The sequence below is a fragment of the Poecilia formosa genome, unplaced genomic scaffold (genome assembly GCF_000485575.1).
Source record: "Poecilia formosa unplaced genomic scaffold, Poecilia_formosa-5.1.2 Scaffold120, whole genome shotgun sequence".
Taxonomy (NCBI): Eukaryota; Metazoa; Chordata; class Actinopteri; order Cyprinodontiformes; family Poeciliidae; genus Poecilia; species Poecilia formosa.
In genome coordinates this window covers 1185700-1205772 of record NW_006800059.1, presented here as the reverse complement: position 1 = coordinate 1205772, position 20073 = coordinate 1185700, and the positions used below count along the sequence as shown (strand labels likewise).

Here is a 20073-nt window from a genome sequence, read left to right as displayed (position 1 = left end):
AAGTGGACAATTAGGACACAGTTGAAGAAATAATGTACTGACACTGTAAAAGACCTCTTTAGCGTCTCAAACATGCATCTGTTTGGTTTAGACTTTTCTAACAAGAGTCATTGCAATGGCACTCAAATGAGGCCTGATACATGGATTTTTTTTTAATTTCTTCTAATATTTTCTCTTTTTCTATTCAACTTATTTTATGATCATTTTTGTACAGCACTTTGGTGCAGTTTTAAACCTGTTTTTAAAGTGCTATATAAATAAATTTGACATTGACAACATAATTTGCTCTCTGTTTTATTTTATTCTTTGAAAGTAGAGCTGCCAAAAGAGCAACCAACAATACAGTTCATTTTGAGATGAAAAGATGTGGCATAATTCTTGTTTCTTTAAGTTTTTATTTTTTAGATTCATTTTGACAACCATCAGATAGTTGTGCCTTCTTAAAGCTGTTGAAACATTCCTGGTATCTCTCTGCATCAGAACTAGCAACTGAAAGCCTGACTAAGGTATTTTATCTATGTGACTTTTCTGGTTAAACCTGTCAACACAACCTTTTTCCAAAGCAAAAAGATTATGAGATTAATGTTTTACATAATTCCAATGACCCTTGTGGTTTACTTGTCTGAGGAAGTTAAATATGACTGTAAAAGTGGAAGTTATAAAACTATTTGATCTGAACCAGCACAGTTTGATCATTAAACAATGGAGAGGAGAAGCAGTACTGTGCTCAAGGCTGTTGGTTTGCACTCTTTGCTCTTATCTTAAATTTATTTATTTATTTATTTATTTTCAGATTGGTGTGGGGAAAAAGATTTTGACAGTCATTAGGGAAAAAAATCCAGAAAGATCTGGGGAGAAAATCTCTTGGGGTTTGCAAAAGACTTAAGATTGGGGGGAAAATCACATTCAACAGCTAAAACACACAATCAGAGCTAAAATGGAGTTTCAAGTGTGCCAAAAACATTTGTCTATGTTCATACTTGCAGTTGGAGTCTCATAAAATAGTAGGTTTAATAAATTACACCTAAGTCCGATTGAAAACTTAGATTGACCTGATCCAATCTGACCGTGCTGAAATATTTTGTGGAAAAGAATGGGCAAAGATTTCAGTCTCTAGATGGGGGGTGGATACGAAATTACATATCGGTTATCATATATAATTTCCTTCCACATTAATACTTTGTATTGGTCCATGATGGAGAATCCAAATAAAAATACATCGAGTTAAAATCACTTTTACTTTTCGTTGCTTCGTGTGAGATCAGTGCTTTTATTCTGAAGGGTTCAAACCGGAAGCTCTTACAATGTTGTCACTGGCAGTGAAGGGTCGTCTGTAGCTGGGGAACGTCAAGTCTTACAGGAAAGAAGGCTTTTTATTCTTCAGAGTGAGTAAGAATTTAGCTAAAATGAGCAGAACACGTTAGAGCAGGTCGTGTATTTAGTCTTACTGACCGAGCAAATTATATTTATCGCGGTTTAATCACCTTTTTTGCGCAATGCTGCAGGAAACTCACCATCAAGGTACAGCAGCTAAACAGACATTATTTGTAGCGTTTAAGACACTTTCATCACAGCAGTCAGGTGAGGCGTAAAGGTGACATTTTAGTTATAGTTAAGGAATGCATTGGTTTAGATGGTGCGCCTTTTTTTTAACAAGTGCTAATTGTGGCAAAATCAGTAAAATACGGCTTGCTAACATTGGCCCGTTTAGTCATTTAATCATTAGTTTCAGCAACATGGCTGGTTCTCTTACTCCCAAATCTTCCTCTTTCTATTTATTTTACGCTTTCCTTGCCACACACACAGCTGTGTACAGACCATTTCCATTTTGTGCTTCCTTAGATCGCTCGCTGATTAGGGAGGGCAGTGATACCATGTGGAAGTCACATGAACGACGAGGATGAGGCATAAACAAGGGGGCAGCCTGACGACAGAGCCGCTGCAACACAGTGTCAGCCAACAGGAGGAGGAGGAGGGGGACTGGTGCCTGTACAAAGATCCCACACACAAGCAGGCCCCCTGTGGCCCTTTTCCCCTTGAACGTTAATTAGGATGAACAGCACTACCACTCAGCCCCCTGCCCACAAAGATGGGGCTGTGGCGGTGAGCTATGTGCTGGTGCCATTCCTTCTTATAACTATTGCTGGAATTGCTACAGCTTTGGTAAGTAGCTCATCAGAATCGGTGACATAGAGACTTGGAAAGATGCAGCTCTCATGCACTTTTTTATTTTATTTTGTTTGTTCTAGATTATATGTCTGCGTAGGAAGAGGAGGTGAGAACAAACTTGGGGTATTGATTAGCTGGCACCCCCCCTTACTTCCTCAGTGGGACCCATTGATTTCATGATGCACTTTGCCTTCTGCCCTAGGATCGACAGACTTCGGCATCAGCTGTTACCTGTTTACACGTATGACCCTGCAGAGGAGCTTCATGAAGTTGAACAGGAGCTTTTGTGGAGAGAAGAGGACACAAGGGTAGGAGACGCAAACTCTCAGTGACAGTGTCCTTTGTTAATTAAAGGAAAGGTGATTACAATGATATCCAATGAGGAACATCTTTAGTTGTATTCTTGTAAATCCAGAGTGAAAACATTTCTATCGGTAAAACCACCATTTTTCACTCTGTATTTGCGGAGCCGGTCTTTGACAGTGTAAAAACATACCCACTGTTGTCTTTAGTTGCAACATTGAGCTTTAGACTAATGCAGTTCCTCAAATGGCACGCATCTTCCCCTTTTACAAATTTAAATCTAAATGCAACAAGCAACACAACAATAGCAGGCAGTATTGTTTCATCACAGCTTTTTCTTTCAAGTTCAAACTAAAATCTCTTTATCCCTGCCCACAAGTAACCTTTGACTTGTGTTGGAGTCAATTCAGTTCGTCATCCGTGGACGTGTTGTTTTTACAGCGTCTTAAAAAGAACAGTAAACGACGTATAAAATGTACTTTCAGCAGTTTGAGGACAAGTGTAGAAAAACTTTGGATTTCCCGAATTCAAGTTGTGTTTTATTTATAGGACCATAAATTGGATTCAGAGTATCTTTGTGTAATCTAAATAAGGTCACAGTTGGCCTTGAGTTTAAAGTTTTAGCCTTAAGTATCTAATATTGTTTAGATACTGATTCCAGCGGTTGTACTTCAGTTTATGGAAAATAGTTTTATTTGCACTATTTTGTTTTTAGTTGGTCCTTGAAACATACAGATAACTAGATAAAAGTTATACTAATTATCAGAATTTAAAGCATTCAGATCTAGGTCTATGCTTAATATTTGGTGCACCAAATGATATAAATGTATGCATTCTTAGGATTTATGTAGCTTCCGGAACTATGTATCTGTCCTATGTGTAAGTGCATGACATCTCCTAAATAATTTTACTTGTACTTCTTTCAACCCTGTATTATGCTTTTAGATTTCATATTTGCTACTCTGTGGTAATCCACTTGTGATGCACAGTCAAGTTGCAACTCTACGTGGATTTAGGAGTTACGCTAAAGCTGATCTATAACAGCCTGCAAAATTGAGTTGATTTTCAAAATGTACTTGTTCTAAAAAAATTCCTGAGAAACGCAAAAATGGTAATTGATTTACACAGCGTTACTTTTCCTCATGTAAATTGTACTCATCTCCTAGCCTTATGTCAATAGATTCAGGAAAAAAAATTGTATTGTCATTTTCACTGCTACCATTGCTGCATTGAGTCGAGTCGAACACTAGATGGTGATAGAGAGTTGCTCTTCAAGACATTGCAATATTGCATCGCTTTCAGTTTCTCATGTAAGACATCAAGTGCCCAGACAGAAAACTGTTCAGCATTTACGTCTTTTGTTAAAGATGCAGTTTATTCTCCTAAATTTGTTGATGTCCAGTATGTTTTTAAACAAAAGCTGAAATCTGCAACATGGATCGTTCCCTTTTGGTCAAAAACTTCTTCGTCGAGCTCAGAGGAGATTTGCACATACTCACTGGAAACCTGTGAGTTGGTTAATCTGTTCTGCTGTGTTTCATGTGCACAGATTGTGCAAGGCTGGGCAAGAAGCTATCAGCAGCAGCAACCTCTTCTGTCCAAAGATGCGACTGCTTGACGACAGCTCAGCCTGGCGCAGGATGCTGAGGAGCGAGAAGACAACCTTCAGACTCAAAGATTGGCCCGTCTTTTAACTCATCTGTCACATTTGCTCTGTTTTGCTGCTGTTGCCTTTATCCCAGATTACATCGGGCGATTTAAGAGCCAAAGAGAAGAAGTACTTGTTACTTATTTATTGGAAATTATTTATTCGAATACATTTTTACTTTCGTACTCTGCGGCACCAAAGTCTGGCAAGGCGGAAGACAAAGCCTCTTTTGCATTTGGTGTTTTGTTTACATTCTTAATGCTGTTGTGGGCAGCTTGTGGCAAGCAGCCTTGTTCCTGTGGGTTGCAGTAGGCATCCGTACCGCTCACATAACTTGCTGCCTGCGTTCACTGTGGTAGGGCTGCGAATGTTATGTACTAGTTAAACATCAGCACTCAGATCTGGCGTGTGCAGAGGTTGTTTGCAGAGCAATAGCGGCTTCTTTGATGAGACGCTTTTACGATTACAAACGCAAAGCCCCATATTGATCAGGTGAAAGTTGATAAAGAAAGCTTGTTTTTCATTTCTGTTTCATTTCTTTAAAAAAAAAAAAAAAAAAAAACTTAAAATATCCTCCTTTCGTTTTCTTGCTTTGAACCGCTGCCTTGGAAAGCTTTATTTTATTTTGTCCTGCTTTGCCAAATCCTGTGACTCTTAACAATGGCATGAGATGCAAAAAATCAGGAGCAAATAACACCAGCTTCCTCCCAGCTCTTAAATGAGTTGTGACTGGATCTGAAAATATGTCCTGTCTTCGAGGCATGGCACCAGAGAATTTACGTCTGGCTGAAAGATCTGCTCAGATGAATTCCATACGTCTGACTGTTTCCAGCACTCAGGAAACCTTTTACACATTATAAACTTTTGCCTTTCATTTGTTGAATGTAAACTAAACTGTGGGTCTGTCTGTGTTTATGGAAGGTTTCGCAGTTCTGGAATTTGGAGCCTTTACATTTTTCATGCTTGTCAGGTTTCTCTTTTTAATCATATAGAAACCTTAAATGCACCACTCAAAGTCCTTCATATATCTTACCTGGAATGACTTTCATCTAAGAATCCAACTTTAGGTGACACTTTTTGTCTATGTACTATTGCTGTGATGCTTTTCTTCTCCTTGAATGCAGTTCTGGACAATTGTTGAAAATGTCAGTAATTGTAATAAAGTGAAACTGATATTACAGGTTAGTGTATTTTAAGCTTTTTATTTTTACAACTGTGGAAAAAACCCCATTTTAGTGGCTCATAAAATATTACATGGGTGTAGGTCATGCAATCAGATTAGATCATTATGAAGCAGATTGTTCACATTTGTTCAGGTGGATGAGGTATGCAACTCATGTTGCAGGGATAAAACGATTACTGAGTTTAATGACCATGGTAATGGTGAAACTTACTGAAAATCAGTGCTACAGCCAGATGCAGTTACAGTACCTTTCAAACTAGTCTGTTGCAGTTCCTAGCACAAGTCAGTAAACAGAAGACAAGGGTTAGACCTCTAGACTAACTCCAAAAGGTTTTGTTTTTGAAGAGGAGACTGTTAAACAGGCTGAGTGCACAGTAATCAAAACAAGATGGAAAGTTAAGTGGAAGGAAAAACTGGAGTTTTCCTTATGTGCAAACCATATTCCTAAAAGTAAACAAAGCTACCTGTACCACCAAGTAAGGAATCTGCATAATTCCACATTCTAAATAATTTGGTATGGTTTAAAATCATTGGGATCCACCTTTTGCTTTTAAAAAATATTGTAATACAACTTATTTCTTTTGAACAAGAGTTCAAATTGGGGGGCAAGAGTACAATAAGCATGACAAAAATGACAAAGAAAGTTCTCTTTATTGTCCATTTCTGATACAAATTGTAGGGCACCATAGAAATATAGACATTGTACATTTATATAGGTGTACATTAAAAAGCATGATCCCATCCTATTGAGTTTACAGTATATAAATCAACAAATGCATGATTTAAAGAGAAATGTCTAGATACAGTTGTGTAGTTGGAAGGGGACAAAGACAAGAGACCGTACGACTTGAATGAAAACGATAAGAGCAGCTCTGTGCGTTAATGCAGAACGCACGGCGCCTGACTGAACAGTGAAGAGTGCCTAGTCTACACAAACTCGCATTTGTCCATGAAAATCCAACATTTCAGTGCAGAAGAAAAAATAAAAAAATAAAATAAAAACACACCTGCTAGTCTACCACAGTCAGCGAACACAATTGTTGAGCTGACAGGTCTCCCTGACTTGCCTCACACATTTAAAAACCTGTCTGCAAAGTCTGGCACACAATTACATTTTACACCTAGTCAACATGATCAAAAAGATGAAAAAAAAAAAGAAAAACTGTACTCTTGTCAGAAGTTACATTAAAAATAGAAAAACCAGTTGAATGCAATCATAAGGTGAAGTAAGCTGTTAAAATTGAGGTATGAGAATCCAGGCTTTGTTTTGCCTTTTTGCAGTTTTCCGGGGTTTTGTAACTGAGGTTGTAGCAGCTTAAGTGTGTGGGGGGGGGAAAAAAAACCCAGTTAAGTGTACTATGGATACAGGTTCCCTGACAACGGCGGGGGGGGGAGAAAAAAAAATGTAGTTGACACAACACACTTCTTCAGAAGATTAAGGAAAGTAGGGTTACCGTTACGTTACTAAGTGAGGAAGAAGCTAGATTAAGCAGTGATGGCTAAATGGAATGAGAAATAAAAAATGTACAGCCCTGTTGGATAGTAGTGCCACCAACTATCCACTATTACAATCATACTCCTTGTTTGACCAATTGCAAGTGACTGAGTGAGCGCATGAGGGAGAAGGAGAAAGGGGGCGGGGGGGGAAAAGTAACCGCATTTGTAAAAGCTCCCTGAAGAAACGACAGATTACTTTTCAGCCTAAAACTCTTTCTAAAAATATACCAAAAAGAATTGTTATAAAACACAAAAAGCAGCACACTCATGGTTTCTCTTAAATGGTATATAACCCAGAGGAACAAACTGCAAGTCTGATCAGAGTATTTCGATGAAAACAAAAAAACAAAACCATCAAACTTACTTTACATCTCCCCACTACATGCAAAAAGGACTGAGAATGTTTTAAGCGCCTCTAAAATCTACACTGCTCTACAGGAAAAAGCGGTCAGGTGGAAGATGCCCAGATCTGTCCAGAGTTTGGAAAAAAAATTAAAAAATAATGGATGAACTCGACACGAAACGGACACCTCTACCATCAGTAACCTATGCTCATCCTAAATGCTGAAGCTCGTCTCCGTCTAGAATACAATGCAAAGGATAGGTTAACCACTTCACTCACATGTAACAAAACTAAACAGCAAATGGGTAAAAATTTACCTTTGTCCAATACAAAAACAAGAAAGTCTATATGTTCTACTATCGCAGATGCAATAAATGACACTAAGCAGAGGAAACATGTCCCAACGGTCTTTAGGGGAGACTAAAACAACCCAGGCTCTTCAGAGCACACCTTGTCCAGTATAAAAGACTTGTGATAACATGACATGTAGAAGGGCTGTTACCTGTCATGTAATGCTTAGATCTATGCTTGATCAAGTCCATTTTGTTTAAATCCAGTGCTGCTGCATGATAAATGTACTGTGTTAACCCCGCCCTTTGACAAAGGGGAGGGCTTTGTCGTGAACAGTGGTCAAGTGGTGGCACTGGTGTTGATACAGCCCAGTTTCTGGATAACAGTAAGTCAGTATGTAGAGTGAGGTAGCATGTATTGAATTACTGGTCATCTTCCTCCTCCTCTTCCTCAGATGATTCTTGGGATGCTTTTTCCTCCTCCTTCTGTGACAGAAAAAGTAAAGTCAGACTTTCTGCATGCGCCCACAACATACAGAGACAAAAGAAAATGCCTGTGACGCGGCGTAAACAATCGCTGCCTGTGATTCATGCCCCAGTGTGACTGTTTTTGTCAAGTGCCAACTTGGTTAAAAGAAATTAAATAAGTGTTATTTGACAAACCACTATGGCATGAAAAAGCACCCAGGGGAAGGGTGAAGCATCTGTAGTGAAAAGTGATTCATCACCGGTGAGTCACAATGAACCATCCTGTTTTTTTTTTTTCTTCCACTCATTTACTCCAAGTTATTCATTCATAAAAAAAAGGAACAAAAAAAAAACATGGGTGGGCCATGTTAAGGAGGGGACTTTTGGGTCACTCCTCACTATGACTAATGCCATCCAGATACCTTCTGGAGTTCATCCAAACAAGTGGTGCACATCACAATGTTACTACGAAACCTCAAATTCTTGCCTAAGGCCACAGATACTGTGAATAAAATCCCTACATGTTGGCATAATCAGGTCGAGACTTGCAATAAAGAAACGGCCGGTCTGCATGAATGAAACCCCAATTCACTTGGCTTCTTAAAAAGGAACGTCACCCACCAGACAGTCATACCAATCACTCGCCTGGGACTGAAATGGTTTAGGGCAGCGCTTGTGTTAATGTTAATTCTAGCTGGTCAATTTTAACTGCTGCCAATTTGTACCTACTGTCTTATATTTGTTTTATACATGTAAAACATTTCGTACCCATATGTTTGTTCTTGATTGTAGTTACATTTTGTGCCAAAAATACTTAAGTTTAAATCTGTTTAGTCCAATCTTAAAGGGGCAGTATTATCACAATAACCGTTACCTTCAGTCGTTATAAAAATGCTGTTTATATCATATATAACTTGAAGAAATTTGACCTGTCTCTTTAAGAAACTTCTGCTCTTTCCAACAATCTGTCTTCAGGAAGTCATCACAACAGCGCTGCTCTATCAACCTTTTAACAAAGTGTTTAACCAGTGTTGCACTGGGAAGTAGCTCCTATAATGAGCTCAGCAGATGCACAGTTCCACCAGGTGATTGCCAATTGCTGCTGGCTAGTTTGAAGGAGTTGAGTAGGAGAGTCACGAGGGGAAGAGTGCTCCGACAGAAGCTCGGAAACTGCAGCTCTGAGGAGGAGCTGTGCCATCGAAGGAGGTGGTTGGTTGCAACGGGAGATTAAAGACTTTCTTAAACTTGTACGAAAGAATCAAGGCAGCACTCCATGTATGTTTTTGATGAGAGACTAACATAATATTATATAAAGCTAAAAGAAAGTTGATTTTGCATAAGTCTGCCTCTTTAAAAAAAATGTTACTTTGAAACGTGCGTTACTTGCTAGTGTCATTCATTTTGCTTTGGATCCCTGTTCAGGGCAACCGACTAGCAATAACAGATCTGAACCCTTGAGCAAACCAACATATTTAAACGGGAAGATACTTATTAGAGTCATAAACTCAGATTTGAGCAGCAAACTTGCCTCCTTCTTGGGTCGTCCCCTGCGTTTTCCTCCTGCAGGTGAGGCTCCCGCACCTTTCTGTGAAAGAAAACCGCACAAGGCCACCAAGGCTGTTAGAAGGTTCTCACCATCAAGTTGTAGAGTTACAGGCTTGAGCACAAAACAAATTTGCTATAGCACATCGCCTCTAGGTGGCAGTGGAAGCACTACAACTGGACAGATAGAAAGGGGGCATCGGGTTCATTGGCTATTATCTGGAAGGCCGACGGGAACTGCACACAGGGCACTCCAGTTCGCTGGCCACCTGGTCCAAGGCGCAGAGACAGCTGGTGAAACCGAGCAGAGACACAAACCCTCCGTTGCTCCTAAACCTATATCAGTGCACACGCATGTGTGCGTCTCCTGAACTCCCTCCATTCCTCGCTTTCCCATAGATAGCAGCAAGCGAGAGCACACAGGGGAGCTGGAAGAGTTGGGGCGAAGGAAGAGGGGAAAAAAAAATCTGTTGTTGCTATGGAGACGACAGGCAGTGAAGAACTAGGGCTGTGTGCCTGCTGGAGGCAGAGGGGGCGCTCAGTGTCAGCCTGGAAACAGTCTTGCGGCCGCTGCACCTGCACCGCACAGTGCATGTGACAAGCTGCAGGAAGCTGGAGGACAGGATGCACCGAGTGAGCATCATCACCCCCGCCCTCTCCTCCGCCATCTTCCACGCAGCTATAGCCCCCCCCACCCCACCTCCTACCAACCCAAGGGTAAAGCAGCAAATCAAGATTCTTTACAGAGGGAAGCAGTCGCCAAGCTATTTCTGACACCATTAGGTGGTAGCCAAAAAACATATATATATCAAAATCAACAGCCTGACATCCTTTAGACGGATGAGGTTAGCTGCTGCTACAAGCACTCCTTAACCAAAAGGGATCTGGAGTTTCAAACAGGAAGGGCTTATTCTAGAAAAAAGAAATAGATACATCAACTGCCATCTGCGACATCTTTCTGTATACTTTCAGTTGCAGCTGAAACTCCCAGTCTGAGGAGACTTACTTTGCCCTTGCCACCAGTCGTCTTATTTTTGCTCCCCTTTGGTCGCCCTCGGGGCCTCTTTGGAGTTGGGGACCCACTTGCCTCCTGAAAGCAAACAGGTTGAAATTAACAAACAAGAACACACATGAAAAACGCAAGAACGTTCACAGTCTTCTCATTTGACGACAAAAAGTTCCTTGCCACAAAGGAGCTCAAACAAAGTCAAACACTTCAATGCACTTCACAGAATTGAAACAAAAACTACTTAACACTCTGATAGGCATTTAGGGAAATACCATCACCTTGTACAGCTAGGTGAATTCGGCGTGGCATGACTCATCCTTTCATGCGTACCTTGTGGTTAGAAGCCGTGTCATAGCCGACTTGTCTACTGTTGCATTTCTGGAGTGTTTATCACCACAGCTCTTAGCAACAGAGGAACTCAATAGTAAAACACAGCAGGCTGAGGGACATCTATATGATCCACTCTGCGCTTCGCCTCTGCTATGTCATGCATCACAGTGAGGGAGCTGGGGTGGGCCTGGAGTGTGGAGTAGTGGGGAGGGGGGGTTAAAACCAGTTTAAAGGTGTTGGGTTACTGGTTGCTTGCAAACCAGGGAGGAAGTTTATTGTAAACCTCTCCACTGATAAGCAACTGAACAAATGGTCACAAGGCCGTCCTGGAGCTGGCTCATCTAGATTCATTTCAGTCTTCACCTCAGGAGGACACGGACATGTATGAGCCTTTTACCTGCAAAAGTATCTGCAGGAGCATCAGATGCAACAGATGGCAACTGAGGGGGTTATTTTGGTTATCTGCAAATAAGACATGGAAATCTATTTGGAGGTCTTATTACATAAGCCTTGTTCTGGTGCGAATGAGGTTAGTAGTAGTAGGACATGCAAACGAGTCAGAGCAGGTAGGAGTAAAGGGACAATACTTACATCTGAGGATTTTACCTGCGGCTGCTTACGGGGTCTTCCACGCCCTCTCTTCTCTGCCCCCTCCTTGTCTTTCGTTGAGACTGTCCCCTTGTCGCTCATGTTTGCTTAGCTTTTCAACCTATGCAATAAAAAATATATCACACTGGTTGGCCTTGGTGAGACGAGGCGTCGAGTATGCACACAAAACATGTAGAAATGAGGAGTAGTCGAGCCACTAAACTCACTGACCGCAACAACAAACCCAAATGACCGACCTAACCGCGCACTGTTTAACTCAATTAATCCGCGCTTATTTCCAGCTCTATTTTTGTCTCATCGGCGCGCTGCTACACAAGAGGTTTACGGCAAAAACAGATTGCACGATACTGAAAGGACACAACCTGCAAATGACTATTGCATACCCCTGTACTAAACCATGCTTAGAGGCCTCGTTATTCCCCCCCTCTTTGCTGTAGCTGCCGTACCCCCACGATCAGGCCTGTGCACACAGAACTATCTCACAGCAGGTCTGCACGCCGTGGCCGCGGAGAGATCCGCCAACACACACAATGGCTGCTGTGTGCTAGTTTGCATTTGCAAGCTAGGAGCCCCGGCTGAATGCTCGCTCGGATTTTTCTAAAATGGCACTGAGGATTCAAGCGGAGGAGGCGGCCGCTCAGCGGCTAAAACCCCGAGCCGAAGCAACAAAAGGCGGCTTCACGTTGAGCGCGTGCAGCCTTCTCCCGCCGGAGCTAGGGGCTCTTTGTAAAAATAATAATAATAAAACGCTGCATTGAATAATTTCTAGCTTAGCACATCTCCTTTTATGCACCCACCTCTATTTCCACGAATTTATCGCCTCCGTCTTAAAATTAAAGCCGAATTGTTTTCCTTTAAGAACTAGCTGGTTTGTATGCGGCTAACCGGTTAAATAGCCGATCATAGGCTACAGCTTTTATTCGTCAGATAACACACAGCCCGCCCATTTAAACCCCAGCTCATGCAGCTTTAAAACAGCAATGACTTAAAATAAAATAGTTGCTTTTTTTTAACTATATTTTTTGTAAATAAAAAAATATATATATTATATATTTTTACCAGCAGGACGAGGAGTTTAATCCAACGGCATTCAATACAACGCACGTGCGGCTTCTCTCTTGCAGATAAAGGAAAAAAGGCGCCGGACAGGAGGAGTTTTTGGACAATTTAAAGAGCCGCCCTCAGGGGGAGCTGGAATACTGGAGGGCGGAGATATGATAAATGGGCCACCAACAGTACGACGAAACCCAACCCCCTCCCACTTTACTGCTCATTGATTCTTTACATTTTCCAGGTTTAATCACATAACACCAAACAGATGTGCAAGAAGTTGTAGACTGAAAAAAGGAAATGAAACAGAAACAGAACGGTTATGTTTTATTATTTCCGGAGTGAATGCTATTTAAAATTGCATGCATTTGCCTAAAATTACATTCCACAGTCTCCAACCATGAACTATGACCTCCCCCAATGTAAACAGGAGCTGACTCAGAGAGAGTGGTCTGCGTCTCTGCTCAGGTGAGAAAAAAAAAGAAAAGATGCTGCACAAAATGTGATAGATCAATTTCCCCCCTTTGCTAATTCCCATATAACTTCATACCCATTGCCATTTTGCCCCTTCTTAATAATCTGTTGTATCTTTAAGGAAACTATCTCATGCCTTGCTGATTACAACATTGCCTCAGACTCGTCTCTGCACTTTACCAGGTTGTATCCCCATTTCTTTCCCATGTACTCCCGTTTCATCTTTTCTAACACCACTTCAAATCTTAAACAAACTATTTCATTCCCTCACCTCTTAAGTTCCTTCTCGACCTTTTTACACATACTTTTCACAGACTGGACCAGTGTGCAGTTGTTTATTTGCTCATGACTAGTAGTTTGAGCATCTTTCTGATAATGTAATGTAAGCCTATCCAGAATATCCTTCATCATCCTTTTTTCATTTCTGTCACTGAAACACTGGTTTCCTGCTTTTTGATTACGTTTTTGGTCCAACACTATCATGTTTAATTTGCGTGTAAATGAATAGAATTTTTCAAGTAAAGTTGATAGGTTTCTTAATTTTTTTAAAGTATCATATGTATCTACTGGAAATTATGTATTTGATATAAATTATTCAGTTTGATTTTGTTGGGAGGAGTGATTTGTATAGTGTCCAACAGCTGCAGGAAGGAAGGATCTTTGTTAAAGCTCCTTTGTGGACCTAGGATGCAGCAGTCCATCACTGAAGGAGCTTTCCAGTTCAGCACCAGTTTCATGTGTGGAGTAAAAGACATTATTCAACATGTTGTTTTAGCAAGAATGTTTCTGTCTCCTGCACTGGGTTGAGGTGGCCCCCTTAGAGCATAGCTAGCCGTTGTGCTGAGCTTATCTACCTGCTTCCTCTCAGCAGTTGACAAATTGCTAATCCAACACACAATATCTAGGGATGGCCAATGCCAGCGCAGAGTCAAAAAAGTCTCCAGGAGTGACCTTTGCACACAAAAGGTCCTCAGTGTGCCCAGCAGGTAGAGTCAGCTCTGTGATAAGCTGGACTGGTGTTGTGATTAAAGGTCAGATTATTTTTTAAGTGCCCAGATACTCGGCACTCAACAAATTGTAAGTTCTATCTCTTATAATATGTATTATAAGGGCAATAAGATGTCACATCTTAGTTTACAAATCCTAATGCACTTATTTATGAATTGCATTTAATAAAGTTAATAAAACAGATCAAACCTAGACATGAAACAGAATGAGAAATAATAAAAGTAGAACTAAAACATACTAAATGGACTGCAATTTCGCATCATGTGAAGCAGAGACAATCCAACTCAAAGGGACCGTTTTTATAAGAGATTTAAAATCAGCAAGAGAGGAAACCTGTGTAATATTTAATGTTCTCTGATGACTCTACCATACTTAATTTCGTCACTGGTCATAATGTTTCAGGGTGTTTTCACACCCTATAGTCCCGATAGTTCCATTGGGGACCAAAATTGCAAAATTTGTTACATTTTTAGATGGTATTGTAATTTAAAAAAACTATTCACTTCCTTGCATATGGTGACGCTATACTAAGAACTACTGAAGGAAACTACACAAAAATTGTTGAAGAAGACATGAACATGACTTCCTTCTTCACAAAATGCAAAAAAATTTGAACAGCATCAGAGTTTAGTGGTTGTAAAATGTCTCTTTTCTCTAGAATTAGACTTGTACATTTGTTTTGGTTCCACTGACCCAGAATGCGCTGCGCTATAGTCCTCTTCATGCTTTTGGAGCGATTGCCAGTCCGCTTGCATCCACACATGCTTCAGAGAGTTCCCTTTAATCGAACCGAGACCTAAGTTTTAGTCTGCATCAGAGTTTGATTGAGCGTTCACACCTCCCCAAACAAATCAAACTTTTCAGGGAAATGAGCTGGAGTTTCATTAAAACGGTCAAAACATGCCTGGTGTGAATGCACCCTCCGAGTAGTGGAACCACCTTCTGATCAACGTCTGGAAAGCCAAGGAGCCGATGGTGGATTTTTGCCAGATCAGACTCACCCCCACTGACACCGGTGAATGTCCAGGGAGCTGACATTAAGACTGTGGACTCTCAGAAGAAGAGTTGAACATCACGTCCCGAGAACTGGAGCTGGACTGACATTTCAGTTCTCCCAGAATAATTGAAATCAAGGTTATTATCTCAAAATTATTTACTAATTACTTTGAGACTTTTTCTGAAAAAAGCTAAAACATTTTGTCCAATTAAGTTCCTGGTATGTATTTTGGAGAAAAATACACATTGGAAACTGTGGCCACAGATGAGCTCCATCTTACTGCCTGAACATGTAACCGTCCTCCACACTGATTCATCAGGCTGGTGAAAAATGAAGGAGTTAGCAAAGCCATGCATGCACATACCTGCAACTAATGCTCCACCATAAAGAGTGTTTTCAGCCGCAGGACTCCAGGTAAATATTCAATATTCACTGAATGTCTTGATCCAGGCGATTGGCACTGAGACCTGTCTGTGGGAGTTGGCACGTTCTTTGCATTCCTGTGTAGCCTTTTTTTATCAAGATACTCAAATTTTCCCCAGTAATTGATGTAAAATAATTGAGCTTAGAAGTGCATGTGACTACATAAGGTTCTCTGTAATATATGTTAGTATGTTGAGCCAATGATGGATTATTGTCAGATTAATAAACTGCATCCTCAGCGTCCATGTTGATACATAAATTATTTCACATTTTTTCCTGAAGCATGATTTTTCCCTCATGCAAATATATCTAACTTGTTTTGGATGGGTATCTTACAGCAATAAATATCAGACCCTGACTTATAGGGATTAAAAAATTTGGTATTAAACAAGAGGTCTGTTAAACTCAGTAGGTTAAAGGGGCAGTATTATGAGTTTTCCAGCCACATAGTATCATTTTATTGCATAATCAAGTAACTATGTTACCTTCAGTTGTTGTAAAAATGGTGGATATGAAACCTGAGTTCATAGAAAATTGACTTCGGAATTTGAAACCTTGAAATTGGGCCTCTGTCTAAGAATTTCGTGCTCTTTCTGGTGGCATGCTCTTTTTTCCATGTCATCACAGCAATGCTCCTCATTATGTCGTGAACAACCCTTCTTGGACTGAGAAGTAGTTCATATGATAAGCCCAGCACTATGTGGGAACAAATGATTCAATACTATACATGTCAAATATTTCTTAAAATATATTTGAATTTTCAATGTAGCACCTTGAAATTTGGTCTCTGTTTCTTTAAGAAACTTATGTTCTTTTCAACACGCTGCCTTCATGAAGTCATCACAACATTTCTCTTCTATTATGAGAAGTAGCGTTGCACTCAGAAGTAGCTCCCATATTGAGCTAATTGCTGTTGGCTAGTCTGAAGGAGCTGAGCGAGAGAGTCGTGGGGGAGGGGTGCTCGGTGATATGGAAGCTTGAAAACCGCAGTTCCAAGGAGGAGCCTGATCATCAAAGGTGGCGCTAGGCCTCCCCCAAGCGTTTTGCACGAAGCTGAATGGCTGCCACGGCCGGGAGATTAAGGGATTTTTCAATCATGCATGAAAGAATCAAAGCAACACTCCCAGTGTTTTTGACGAGGGAGTAACATAAGAGTTGATTTAACCTGATACTGATCCTTTAAGTAACACACACAGTGCGATCTTATTTGTCATATTTTTTCCTGTTATCTGCCCGTGCTTGCATAGAACAAATCCTGAAGCCGTGCGTCTTTCACACGTGACGTTTCCCCTCCATGGGGGGTCTTCCCGAAAAGTTCCACTCTGAGAGCTTATTTCAAAAATCAGCTCTTTAAATGGAGCCTTAAAATCAATCCATGATTAATTTATTAGAAACTTACATAGGTATGACATCATCATCTTGACTTTTGCATATTGCTGAGAAAGTCAAGAATATGAGAAAGTTTGTTGACTTTTACTGCACGTAAACTTCTGATTCTGGAAAATGCAATCCAGAATTATGCATCTTCTTATTATCTTGCCATTCGCCTAATAATGCCATGATAATATTTTCCAAAATGAAAAACTTTCTTGTCAAATATGATGTCAGGCAATAAGAAATATGTGTTCTCCTAAGTCAAGGCACGTATATAGCCAATCTCCAGTTCTTCAGTAGAATGCATGTTTGAACAGAAACTGTAATAAAAGTCACATGAGACAATAAGTTAAGGCTTAATATGTTGAAAGCAATCTTTATCCTTTTTGTAGGCTAAAGACTGAGGAAGCAACACTCTTAGTGTTTTTACTGCCTTTTCTTTTTGGTTTATTGCACAAATATGCCTTCTTATCCATGCATCTATTTTTCATGTTGTACTTATGAGCTGACAAGATCATAAAGACATTTTTGTCTGCTACTTAGTTATTATTATTATTTCAGATGTCGGTGAAATCTTCTACATTTCTCGAGTGCCACTGTGACACTTTTTACAATTGAATTGCATCGCGTGTCTGCATATGAAACAAGGTAAGCTGACATTCCAAAGGGTTTCACACAAGAGCAAGGGGTTCTTATGCAAATAAACAGCCTATCTGAAGCTGCTGAGGTCTTTGCAATGTGGTTGTAAACAGCCCTCAAGAATGCAGAGCAACTCTTAAGGTGGCTGGGACAGGTTGTGTGCGTTTGCCTTTGTGTACTGCACCTCGTTTGTTTGTTTCGCCAGGGCAGACCTCAAATAACTTTGTGCAGACCAACATATTAAATGCGCTGTGTTCACCCTGTCTTTGTTGTTCACATAAAGTACAATCATGTCAGTACACTGTACATACATGATGAAAGAAGCGGGAGTTTTGTGAAAAGGAAACTGGATAGGCTATGAATGGAGAGGGTGCTTTTCTCAATGAATCCAATGTTCTGCTCAGCATGTGCTTGCCTTGCATACCCCACCCCTCACCCCTTTCCCGCCTTCTCTCCCAATTTCTCACTCTATTCACTTCCTTCCTCTCTATCTTGAACTATTTTACCCATCCCCCACACGCTTAACACATCTATTCCATAACTAGCCCCTCAGTGAGTGGAAGGAGACAGGAAAATAGGTCCACTCTGTCTGCGTGGTTGCGTGCGTGTGTGCGCGTGTGTGTGTGTGTGTGTGTGTTTGTTGTCCATCTCAGCCACTGGCACCACCTGGAGACTGGATATTGCTACTGTTCTGATTAGACAGAAACTATTTAAAAAAAGGCTCCAAATACCAGCTTAATAAAAAATAAAAAGCACAACTTGTTCTCGCTTGTTTCATGAAGGAAGTTTTTCCTTCAAAAGATGGTGATTCAATTCTATTTTGATAGTTTTTTGTATTTTAATATTGTTTTTACTTAGGAGTAGAAAACTAAAGCTGTATGTAGAATATTTTAACACTGTTTAATGCCCTGATAAAACCTCTAAAGTTTGTCTACATGGGCATCATGGTCATTTTTAATAAGTGGTAATACTTTTGAAGTCTTGATTAGTAAATATCTATTACATGAATCACATCTGAAATCCATGCAAACATTTTACCATAGTTTAATAATAATAATAATAATAATAATAATAATAATAAATATGCAGTGTTATTAATTAAGATTGAACATAATATGACCACTTATTACTGTAATTCATGAAATAAATGAATTAAATAGTTTATAGAGGAAGTGAAAAAATGGTAGCATGTTGGTACAGAATTATTGTACACACTGGAGCCATTGTGGATGCAGAGAAATAAACATTTTTCCATATGGCCTACGTCTTTAAAATCAAATGCATGCATTGCTAAGCTGGGTAAAGCTACTGAACACATTCCCAAATACATCAGAAAAGTATTTGTTTTTATATGCCTCAAAGGTATCTATTGCATTGTTTTGGATGTAATGTTTTCTTATCCATGCATGAGCATGTTCACTAACAATTGTTTCCAAGATATTGTCTTGTAGTAACCTTTTCTTTTGAAATTGTGTGTTTGTTTTGATTTCCCCCCATTTTGATGTTTGGTTAGTCACACACACACACACACACGCACATGTTGAGACATAAAGCTTCGTCTGTGGGGATTTAAAGTATGCAGTGGAACCACACTTATTTAAAGATCAGTACTGAAGGATTCACTTACTCGTAGATTTTTCTGTGGAATATAACTTCAAACTCTTTGCAGAAATTTTGCTTATTCACAAATAAGCAAATAAATAAATTATTCAGAGCTTATCTAAAATAGTCAAAAAAAAAAAAGAAGAAGAAGAAGAAGCAAAGTAGCCTATCCAGGAAAACCATTAATTTCCCTCATCCTAAATAAGCTGTCCCTCCCAGAACAGAAGATAATGGATGTCAATAATGTTAAGACATATTTGGTGTTGGAACTATTAAAATGGAAAGTTATCATTATTTTTAAAGGGGATCTCAAGTATTCGAGGATTTCAGCTATTTGTGGGCGGCTGTGGTCCCTACATGCTGGGGGTCCATTATAATGTGTAACATTACATTAATTGAGGTGGCTACAGAAAAAGTGAAGAGAAACAGATTTTTTTGAAAGTAATGATGGACATTAAACAATATTGTTGTTATATTGTCATTCACCACTTTATACTATATATATATATATATATATATATATATAAATATAAAATATATATATAAATATATACTTAAAAATACATTGCAAAGAAATATATTAATTTGATGCTGGGATGCTTTGTAAAACTGGCTTTACAAAAACGTTTAAGATACGTTGTAAAACTATGATTTCTTTTATCTATATATCCCCGGCTATCAGATAATGCACTGATATTGGCAATCCCTAAAATCTCAAGTGACCACTTAATAACCCACGAGAAAACTTAAAGAGAAGCTGAATCCATTTGAATCTGAAAGGTAATCAGATTGTCCTCCCTCATGATCAGTGTCTTCTCCTATAGCTCTTGAACTCTGCAGCAGCAGCAATGGGCAAACTGAATCCTATTAAACATCAGAGCAGGGAGGGGGGTCCTGGGCCAGTTTGGCATGCCCCTTCCCCCACTATGTCCTTCTGCCCTTTTTTGCCCCCCCCTCCTCTTACATGCTCATCCGTCTGCCCTCCCAACACGCTCTGTTGCTCATTGTAGCAATCCATTTTTAGGTGCTGCGTAGACCGCAGGAGTACCGCAGCCAAACCAACTAGCAGATGTGAACAAAACATCCTATTCCTGCCTGGGTTTCCCCGTGCTTCT

General features: G+C 39.9%; 2 protein-coding genes across 5 annotated transcripts; one reads left to right on the top strand and one right to left on the bottom strand.

Annotated features, from left to right (window-relative positions):
* The first annotated feature begins 1276 nt into the window (after positions 1–1276).
* Positions 1277–6449, top strand: smim29 (small integral membrane protein 29). Its single transcript, XM_007560801.2, has 5 exons — positions 1277–1385; positions 1843–2163; positions 2250–2275; positions 2372–2477; positions 4022–6449. Exons 2-5 carry the CDS (start codon positions 2053–2055, stop codon positions 4088–4090), a joined length of 312 nt encoding a protein of 103 aa, XP_007560863.1. The 5' UTR covers positions 1277–1385; positions 1843–2052; the 3' UTR covers positions 4091–6449.
* Positions 5936–12587, bottom strand: hmga1a (high mobility group AT-hook 1a). 4 transcript variants are annotated; one of them, XM_007560800.2, is made up of 5 exons: positions 12451–12587; positions 11389–11491; positions 10450–10533; positions 9430–9486; positions 5936–7919 (listed from the first exon to the last, which is right to left on the bottom strand). In XM_007560800.2, exons 2-5 carry the CDS (start codon positions 11470–11472, stop codon positions 7857–7859), a joined length of 288 nt encoding a protein of 95 aa, XP_007560862.1. In that variant the 5' UTR covers positions 11473–11491; positions 12451–12587; the 3' UTR covers positions 5936–7856. The 4 variants fall into 4 exon arrangements, 3 of the variants coding, with proteins under 3 accessions (XP_007560862.1, XP_007560858.1, XP_007560859.1); XM_007560796.2 differs by having other exon boundaries at positions 11374–11491; positions 12451–12577; XM_007560797.2 differs by lacking the exon at positions 12451–12587 and adding an exon at positions 12189–12312 and having other exon boundaries at positions 11374–11491.
* Between the last annotated feature and the right edge of the window lie 7486 nt (positions 12588–20073).